This window comes from Amphiura filiformis, chromosome 17, assembly GCF_039555335.1.
Source record: "Amphiura filiformis chromosome 17, Afil_fr2py, whole genome shotgun sequence".
NCBI classification, from domain to species: domain Eukaryota; kingdom Metazoa; phylum Echinodermata; class Ophiuroidea; order Amphilepidida; family Amphiuridae; genus Amphiura; species Amphiura filiformis.
In genome coordinates, this window is record NC_092644.1 from 16,468,797 (window position 1) to 16,479,488 (window position 10,692).

A 10,692-nucleotide genomic window follows, 5' to 3' on the forward strand; every position below is an offset into this window, starting at 1 on the left:
AATAATGACGAGGAGGAGGAGGAGAAGGGAAAATGAGGAGGAGATGATGTGATGATGATTGCGATGATAATGATGATAGTGTTGGTTATGGTGGTTGTGGTAGTGGTGATGGTTGGTGGTGGTGGTGGTGGTGGTGGTGGTGGTGGTGGTGGTGGTGGTGGTGGTGGTGGTGGTGGTGGTGGTGGTGGTTGTGATAGTGGACGATGAGGATGAGAAGGAGGTCCGATGATGATGATGATGGTTGTGGTGGTGGTGCCCGTGGTGGTGGTGCTGATGATGCCGATGATGATGGCGGTGCTGGTATTGATGAAGGTAGTGATGTCGACGGTGATATTGGTAATGGCGATGGTGGTGGTGATGAAGATGTGATGTAGGTGATATTAATGATGATGGTGACAATGATGATGATGCCGATGCGATGATGATAAGTCACGGTTGTTTGATGTGATTATGTATTAGTTTTTCAAACAAAACATGTAAACCCAATTTTAGGCTTAAACAGCTAATATGGATATCATGCTTATGTAACAGATGCTTTTGAGTCATTTTTAACTTTAATTTCCCCTCTTTTACAAACTTATTCACCTATACAACATTTAAACAGTTTTTTCGGATATAAAATGTATCTATTTCTGACCAAATTGGTGGCGCTATTTATTTACTGGAAATTACTGTTTCAAGCTTTTAATACAAATAATTTCTTTTATTTTTTGATGAAATATGTATATGAAATTTGTTTGTTGCTTGTTTCACCTATTCCATCTGCTTTAATGGCAGTATTGATCACCTACCCCTTGCAAATTAAGAAATATGATTTAGGATAAATAGCGCCACCTATAGTTTGCATTTAGCTAATAATGAAGCAAATTCTATATACATGTACATCAAACAACCGTGAAGTATAGTGTAGGTGGTGTTAAATGAAGGATGATTTTATATATCGACTAATACCATTCACAAGTTGAATAAATATTTTATTCCAGCAGTTAAAGTTACTCATTAAAACCCTTACTCATTGATCTATTTTGTTACAGATACCCCAGTACCATTTCAATTAATTATCCACCGATTTAGCGGTCAGATATTTGCTAATGCTTTTTTTGCTGTGGATTCCTTCTTCGTTCTGAGGTTTGTTTCATTTTTTTGTATGGGTGCAAGTGTAAACTCATAAACTGATGTCCAAGGTCGTTATCTACTTGACTGAAGTATCACGTATAGCACTTAATTGCGTTGGAGTCGCTCAACCGTGTACTTCATTTGTAGCCATTTGAGGAATGCTAGTCTATTTATTTGCGATTTTTGGCGAAAATATGGTAAAATTTTGATCGCTTCTTGCGCACTAGCCTTTCAAATAGCACAATTTACCTTCATTCGTGGCTAACATGGTATGAAATTTATTTTTTGTGCGCTTCGCGCGGAACTGTCCTATTAAAATCGGAACAAAACATGCCCGTCCCCGCTCTAAATTATAATGATTTAGCAGCCACTGTCGATCTTATACGAAAACCAACTCTTGGCCACTTGAGTGCACATGAAGACCTGAGCGCAAGAAGACCGTAATTCAAGTCCACTTGGCCCCTCAACATGCATATACACTAAAGTTGCGTATAGTTTCGCATAGTTTGGTAATGTTTATACATGTTCAGCTGTTCAGGGGCCAAAACAAATCTTTCACAACCTTTCATATTTTCACCCTGGAACATGTATTAAACATTATAAACCCCTAAGAAACTCCATGAGTGGCCAAACGGTTCCTGGTAAGCCGTATACTTCTACTACAGTATATGCAGTCTACTAGTTCACTGTTGACAATGGGCAGTCTTCATTGAACAGCTCTTTCTCAGAGCCAACAAACTTTAATTTAGCAGATAGGCGAGGTCTGCTTGTTTTCTGTAGACAAGGGGCAGTCTTCAGCAAACGGCTCTTTTCAGAGCTACCAAAACTTACAAAATCAGCAGATAGGCGAGGTCTGCTTGTTTTCTGTAGACAAGGGGCAGTCTTCAGCAAACGGCTCTTTTCAGAGCCACCAAAACTTACAAAATCAGCAGATAGGCGAGATCTGCTTGTTTCTGTTGACAAGGGGCAGTCTTCAGCAAACGGCTCTTTTCAGAGCCACCAAAACCTACAAAATCAGCAGATAGGCGAGATCTGCTTGTTTCTGTAGACAAGGGGCAGTCTTCAGCAAACGGCTCTTTTCAGAGCCACCTAAACCTTTATATTAGCAGATAGGCGAGATCTGCTTGTTCTCTGTTGACAAGGGGCAGTCTTCAGTGAACGACTCTTTTCAGAGTCATCAGTAGACAAGGGGCGGTCTACATGTCTCAATCTTAGGTACTTTGTCCTGAAGAAGTCAGAGCTACTCCTGACGAAAGCTTGACAGTTCTAAACTTGTCCGACGGCGAACCCGCTAAAACCCACTAATCCCTAAGAAACTATACGTAACTTTAGTGTATACATGTTGAGGGGCCAAGTGGTCTTCTTGCGCTCAGGTCTTCACATGCTTTCCTCACGGTGATATTGGGGGCCTCCAAATTTTAGCCTGGGTCTCTTAAAAGGTAAATCCGGTCCTGATTATATCTTTGACGCATGGTTGTGCTTTATCTATGTACCTACTTGAAGTGATTTTGTTAACAATAGAATGAAACTTTGAAAAAGAATGAATTACCTCAATACGCGGGTTTAGGGTTTCTCTACCGGAAGTCAATTTGTGCCGAAATTCCTTCCCACAATGCAATAAGCGTTTTGCATAACAATAGATACAATTCGGAGGTTAATCCATCTCCTTTGTTATGCAATACGCATATTGCATTGTGGGAAGAAATTTCGGCACAAATTTACTTCCGGTAGAGAAACCCTAAATCCGCGTATTCAAAAGCTACGTCCGTATTTTGTAATAATCTTTAAATAAGCACATGGTTGTCATTGCAGTGGCATGCTAGTAACATATTTCACATTAAATAAACTCAACAAGAGAGATGGACAGTTGAACTGGGCACTTTATTACTTTCACAGATTTTGGAGGTAAGTGTAAGATTAAAATAAGGATAATAAACAGTGCAATGCATTAGTCAAGATAATCGCACACGCCTTGGAGTTATCGCATTTAGCTTCCGAGCCGAGTGCAATAGAAGTATTACCCGTGTTCTAAAAGTTGCATCCTATCAGCGACTGCTATACCTTGTTTATGACTTTCAAAAGAAGTACTTGCATGTGCAACCGTGACTGTTTCAAAATAGCCCACCAAAGTCAATGAGTGGCTTTTAGGCTCCATGTCACATGGGAGCTCATGGGGGAAAATGGTAAATCACACATATTTAGCAGCACTTCTCCTCATTTTTCACAATTTTGCAGAATTAAGCAGCCTGTTTCAACAGATTTTGTCGTTATTTTAGGAAATCTGGCTTTTTTGTGTGATATCTCCCATTTCCCCCCATGTGACACGAGGCTCATGATTTTACATTTGAAATCACTCGCCTTAAAACTTCACATGCATTTTTCTGGAATTCCAAGTGCTTTTTTCCTCTGGCGTCAAAAATATGAAATTGAAAGTTTCACAACGAGAACACGCATATTACTTTCGCACTTCGAGATTAAAAAAAAAGCGGGAAATTTCAACATTTTCGGGCTGTTGAGAAGGGGCGGCAAAATTTAATTTCCTTCATCCCCCCGGTACACCACTGGCCACTGACGTCGTTCCAGTGTTGGGTTGGGGAAAGTTGGAAAGGGGTGTAAGGAAGTTTCAATCCTGTTGGATATCCATAATGGCAAAACTATTATGTAACTTTTCATTTCCGCCAACAGGCTGACCCCTGTATACATGCTTATAATTATACTCTGGACTACACTGGTACCACATTTCACCAATGGACCATTCTATTGGGCATTGACCACCGATTTCCCCGGAAAACTGCCAAGTCCTGTCACCGCTTGCCAAAAATATTGGTGGACGAATCTCCTGTACATTAATAACATATATCCAAAATATATGAACGAGATAGTAAGTGTTTTTTGTCACATCTGATATCATTGAATATGCATATAAGAATTAGTTCAAATTCAGATTCCGAAAAACTATTCACACGATTATGACAATGAAAGTGGTGGTCTTAGCATAGCGCGATGATGATGATGATGATGATGATGATGATGATGATGATGATGATGATGATGATGATGATGATGATGATGATGATGATGATGATGATGATGATGATGATGCATCGTTGCTTTGTACTTACAGTGTCTTACGTGGTCGTGGTACTTGGCAAATGATATGCAGTTTTTCATGATAAGTCCTTTGATTATCTATTTCTTATACAGGTATGTTAACACTCCACCTCATTAGAGAATGAATTTGGAGAAAACCTTGAGCAGCAAGACCTTCCCTCTAAGCTTTTAATCCGATAAGCTGATTATCTATTTGTTTCCATGAATTGATGTATTACTGAGCTCAATCATCTGAAATTACTGGAGCGTGAGTCACCCAGGCTGGTGGCTCAGCATAGTATTTTATTAACAAAAGGTTTTCTCCAAATTCATTTCCAAATGTGAATGTAACAAGATAAATTAATATTATGTTATTATTATTATTATTTGTAATTATTATTATTATTATTATTATTATTATTATTATTATTATTACTATTTACCTCTCCACGTGACCCAACCCGTCACTATACTCGCAGTGATCTCACAAAATAATATTCTGATATTCTGACTTTACCTTTAGATATTACAAGATTGGATATGCTGTGATTGCTGCTCTCATGACTGCATGTTTTACAAGTCTTGCAGTTTTGTCATGGAAACATGATCTATCTGCCATTATGACACAACCGTAAGTGGAGAAAAATGTTTAAATTTACATTTAAATTTTGCGTAAAAGTTGCCAGAAAACATTTCAGTTTTGGGTTATACACACTCTAAACAAAAGTATTGCAACATCGCTGAAAAAAGAAGAATTCGCCAAACTGTGAGATTCAATATCATGACGAATTCACATTACCTATTGAAGATAAGGTTAATTAAGTAATTATAGGGTGGATTCTTGCTACACCGAGTTTTTGTTTTTGGTTTTGTATTTTTCAACTTTTCAGACCTCAATATGAAGCTGCAAAGACGCGTTCTTACATTAAACTTGTGCCCCCCCCCCGCTCGTCATGGCCGTCGGTTCATGTAAGGCCGTCGGTAGACGGAAGGCGTTGTTGAAAAAAAAAATGGGTTAACAATAGACTATTTTTCACCCAGGGTGACAGGAAAAAGGGGACAATTGTAAAGAAAATGAAAATGATGAAAAATTGTCAATTACACATAAAAATTATGTGTTTTTATGTTAGTACCGTCTATATCCTTTTTTTTTTTTTTTTTTTTGCTCTTCACAAACCATGCAAAACAAATTTGGGTCAACAAATCACAACTTCCGTCGGTAAAAATATATTTCCATCGGTACATTTACAAGTTGTGCCCCCTCGGTTCCAAAATCCTGTTGCTTGTTCTATTAGTTACCTTCACTCGCTTTATAACATGATAAACGCGAGATTTTGCTACATTCTCTAATGCTTTTGTTGTCATTAGAACGTCATGATTTGCTACCAACAGCAATTGGTGCGTGGTGTGGGAATTCTACGATTGACTGATTCAGAATAGATTTCATCATACTTTGAAAAGGTGTAAAATGTCGTTGCAGTTCATCACATTAAAATCGCAAACTCTCTATTTTCCCCAGTTAGCCTAGCCATAACCATGATAACTTAAATAACAGTAATGACACATCTATGACAAACATTTTGATTTTTAAACAGGAATTTTCAGAATTCTACCGATGTTTATGGTATGAATTATATCTACAACAAACCGTGGGTTCGAATCAACTGTTACCTTGTCGGCATGATTGCAGGTTACGTGTTGTATGAGATGTCAAAGAAACAATGGAAAATACCAAAGGTGAGGATGAGAGCCAGTGAGCTAAGCCCCCTCCTTTGGGTTTTTTTGGGTGTGTGCTGGATCTTAGTGAGTCGTGTCGAGAGGCTGAAAATGACCCTAAATACTTGAAATGATGAAAAATATTACCTAATGGGACCTGAAGATTACAAAAAGAACAAAATTTCGCCAACATTTTATACCCTAAAAATATAACAGATAATATAATTTATAAAGCATATTTGATAGGCCTACCCTTGACCAATGAGAATTGATTATTTTGATTCCCTCAGAAATACCTGGTAAAAATAAATCGGTATGTTTTGGAATGAAATTCCCTTGCAACTGGCACAAAATTCTCAATGACTGGAATTATGCCATAATTGAACCATTAGGCTTGTGTCTGATCTGCAAAGTGCAACATCAACAAAATAACAAAATTAGGAGCGATTGCCGAATAGGGTGCAACTCTACTAGTCTCATTACAAGACTACCCTACCCCAACCCCTAAACTCCGTAAACGAGGCGCAACATTGTTTCATCTCTAAATTCAGTGGGGTGCTCTGCTAGGATGGTGTTATGCTTTAGCAACAGGCGTTGGAATGGTTTATGGTCTATACGGAACAAGCCAGGGGCATTACCAGACACAACCCCAAGCAGTATTTTACCAAACCGTGTCCAGAACATTATGGTCATCGGCTGTTGCATGGGTTGCATTCGCTTGTGCAATTGGAAAAGGAGGTAGGAAAACCATATGGAAGGAAAGATAACAATTAAGGGCGAGGGAAAGAGCTGTAGATGGTTTATATCTAACAAGGTCGAATGAGGAATACTAGGAGGAGAGCCTTTTGAGGTTGCCTTTTCCAGTCTCTTCTCGTATGCTCTATTTGTCTATCTCTTACGCCGGCACTTCCATATCGTAGGCGATACGTACATGTTGTTCGACCTAATAAACCTAATGAGTCCATATTAATTTTGTACAACTCAAAGACACCCAAACTCGGAATGCACTTAGAAGTTTTGAATTATCTACTAAGTTGGGGCTGGCTTCAAAACTCGACCGCCGGTTGAACCGCGTTCCATTGTTTAGAACAATAGAAACCGGCTCCAACCGAAGCCTTAAACCTTGTTTTTGCTACACCTGTGTTCTACCCAAACAATGAACAACTCAAAAATATACATGTGATGTGCCAAAACATTCCACCTGTCATCTGTTCACTAATATTTTGGTCTTATACCTATATTTTCTTTGTTTTAGGCCCGGTAAACAGTATACTTGGTTGGTCAGCTTTTGCACCATTAGCTAAGCTCGCATATTGTGCCTATCTACTACATCCTATCGTAATGAATGTCTACTACATGAGTGCCGTCACACCGTTTCATGCCATCAGTGACTACAATATAGTAAGTTTCAATATGGAAGGTGTCATCATAGGGATATGATGCTTATCGCAATATGTCATGCATCGTGTTCCTTCATCTCAGTGTCGCCTATGCAGAGGGGATCGAATTAGTTTTACAAATGTGCCCCCTCTTTGCACAACTTCTACTAGATTGGACCCCCGGTCGTCCAGACGACTTTATGTGCATTTCGTTGAGTCCATACCATCTCTTGCAGGTTTTCTCTTGCATCTGAAAGTGGGTTTGTTTGATGTGATCATTTATTAAAATTTATAACAAAACATTATATAATGTTCAATTCTAGATCTGGACAATACCAACAACTATAAGCCTAATATGTACAAATATGTCCAGCTGTTTTTAATATAGCTTTTCGTTTCTTTTCCAACTTATTCATCTTTTTCTGCTTCTTTGTGTTATTTTTATTCTATAAACTGTATATTTGTGTGCAGATTGAGGGCGCTATTTACATATATTTTAATTTTAATTTTGCCAAATAATATAAGTTATTCGTAACATTTCATGATCAAAAGTTTTTTGACAATTTCGTTGTTATTTATTACTCTTTTTCTGATGATATGCCATTATACTAGTGTCTACCCATATTTGTGAAGATAAAAACACGATTTAACATAGATATTTAAGTCTCCTTCGGAGTTATTACAATCTATACTAAAAGTATTGGTAACTGGTCTGAATAAGCATGAAGCACCAATGAAATCCTATCACCCAACACTTTGAGTGTTGCAATGGAACCAGAACAACATTTGCATGATTGTACGATGATCACATCATGTGTTTTTTGAGACTAACCCAAAAAGATTGGTTATACTTATGGGGCTACAATGTGAGTCGGTACTCTTTGGGTTAAATCTTTGCATTACCACAAAAAGGGACTGCCTTTTGAAGAGAGAGAGAGCAATCACTCTCCACTGCTCTCCTTAAATCTGATACAGGATGATGATTTTTTGCTCTCCTGAGTTGACCATTCCCTCCTTACATTCTATTGTAAATGCTCTAAGCAGTTCTACTTGAAGGCTCCAAAAGAGCTATTTAATGCTCTCCTGCAAATTCCAAAATACATCATTTGAGTAAAGAAGGGGAGTTAATATGACCATGTAAAGACCCACAAGAAAAAAGAGAGATAACTTTCCCTTTACTTCTTTATACCCGGTAATATATTTACCGTTACGTGGTTACATTTTGATCTTTTCCTTTTCCTTTTCAGATCTATCTCTTCTTAGGAAACCTAGTGTTGTCCTATGCAGCAGCATATATCATGTCTGTATGTGCTGAAGCACCATTTATGGCATTGGAGAAATTGATTCTACCTACGAGAGGCTCATCATCAGCACCAGTTATAACACAGAGCTCCGAACGGGGCTCCGAAACATCAAAACTACTAAAAGATTAGCTAGGAGAGCGTTTGTAAATCGTATAGAACGGGGACACACAGGCGTTCATATATGAAAAGCGTCCGGGTATACACTCGAAAACCTAGTGTTCTAAAAATAATTTGGATTGTATATGCTGAAAAAGCACCATTATGACATTGGAGAAACTGGTTCTAACTTGCAATATATTGCCTCTCTTGTATTTTGGGGGCTTCTTTCTTTTAAAATAGTGATGATTTTTAAATGTTTGAACTTTTAATGTGTTAATAATCTTTGTAATTTGTATGTGTGCAATACTTGTGTTGATTTTTTTTTATGACCACGTTTGCAAGGGTGCAGTCTCCTATTAAAAACAATGCTGGATCCATGCCGTGTTCTAAATACAATGAGCTGGAGATTGAGGGCAGTTAATACATAAGTTGAATTAAAGTTGTAACTTCAACACTACACTATTTTTCGCTCACCTGGAACGTTTTCACTAGTCCGACTAGCGTCTTCAGCAGATGGTGATGCTGTGTTGATATCTCTCATCAGTGAGAGATATCCCGATTATGAGACAAGATATCAACACAGCATCACCATCTGCTGAAGACGCTAGTCGGACTAGTGAAAACGTTCCAGGTGAGCGAAAAATAGTGTACTGTTGAATTTAAAACTTTAATTCATTTTATCTACCACTACGTATGAATATCCATTCGTATAATACATAAGTTGTCAAGTTATATAAGAAACCGTTGCATGTTACGACCATTGGAGGATAAAGTTGTTGAAGGCATCAGGGCAGTAAAGTCCCCTCCCTTATACCATACGGTCATTGCCCACTGTAGATCAGAGATCACTTGAAGGTCAAATATGCTCTCACTGGGTTATTTTATTTTTATTTAAAAAGGCTCAGTGGCTCTGAAAAGAGCTCATTGGATTTAGCAAGTGGCTCACATTGGTTAATATGGCAGACCTCCAATTTGAGGCATGAGGGGGCAGTGTTGAGGTCCACCCATAATTCAAATATAATTTTTGTTTGTGCTTAATATAGGCAGTTGAAAGACTTCACAGTATATCCAGAAACAAGCTAAAAAATAGAGAAATTTACCAATAAAAAGGCAGAGAAGACAATATAATTTAACACAGCAGATTATATTTACTTGGCATGTAGGCCTGGCCTATTCTGCAGTAAGCCCATCTTCGGTAAATGTTATTTTGCAAATGTAATAAACTGGTCTCCAATGGCACCTTTTCCTGTCACATGGTATTAAAATATAAAGTTAACCGTTCACAATTTGTGGGTACATTATGGGATAAAAACACATTATGTAATATTCAACAATTGTGTTTCAATCCTTTTTTTTTTTTCTCTTTTTTTTTTTTTTTTTTGGTACAAATAGTCGCAAGTGTTAAAATTAAGTAATTTTATTTGTAGGTACATTATGAGCACAATAAGCACATGGGATATTCAATAATTGTGTTTTATCCTTTTCTATTGCTAAAATTGAATTATTAAGTATTAAATTAAAATATCTTTATTTGTGGGTACATTTTGGGCAGAATAAACATTTTACGAGATGAACAGACTTTAACCGTTTTACTGGAAAACAAAATTGGCTTCCTATTTATTAATCTATTTTTTACTGTCCCTAAATGGACAATGTATTTGCAACTGTTTAAATAGACATATTTGAATACTTAGTGTTCGAAGTGAACATTAGAGTATTAACAAACCCAGCTTTTCTTGCTTATAACATTTGCTGAGGTGGACGCCCTCACTGAATGTTTTTAATTCATTAACACAATTAAATTGTACTTTATTAAATCAATATAGCCTGCAAAAATCAAGACTCTAGGTGCTGTAGTTTTGTCAAAATCCGAGAATTTTGAATAAAACGCCGGAACCGGCGCTTTATTATTACGATGGAATTATTAGTCGAACGCATACACGATGTTCATAACATACAGTACGTACACGGCGTGCGGGACGGTGATA

The 10,692-nt window shown here is 37.6% G+C and overlaps 1 protein-coding gene across 1 annotated transcript; it reads left to right on the top strand.

Annotated features, from left to right (window-relative positions):
* Nucleotides 1-203: 203 nt before the first annotated feature.
* On the top strand, nt 204-8,734 carry LOC140137010 (nose resistant to fluoxetine protein 6-like). Its single transcript, XM_072158671.1, has 7 exons — nt 204-370; nt 2,929-3,021; nt 4,730-4,837; nt 5,802-5,943; nt 6,474-6,660; nt 7,178-7,323; nt 8,549-8,734. The coding sequence occupies exons 1-7, from the start codon at nt 204-206 to the stop codon at nt 8,732-8,734; spliced, it is 1,029 nt and encodes a 342-aa protein (XP_072014772.1).
* Nucleotides 8,735-10,692: the final 1,958 nt, after the last annotated feature.

Coding starts and splice junctions, on each gene's coding strand:
- LOC140137010 (XM_072158671.1), top strand. CDS start 204: ATGAGGATGAGAAGGAGGTCCGATGATGATGATGATGGTTGTGGTGGT. Junction 6,661..7,177: donor TTGTGCAATTGGAAAAGGAG/GTAGGAAAACCA, acceptor TCTTTGTTTTAG/GCCCGGTAAACAGTATACTT. Junction 7,324..8,548: donor CCATCAGTGACTACAATATA/GTAAGTTTCAAT, acceptor TTTCCTTTTCAG/ATCTATCTCTTCTTAGGAAA.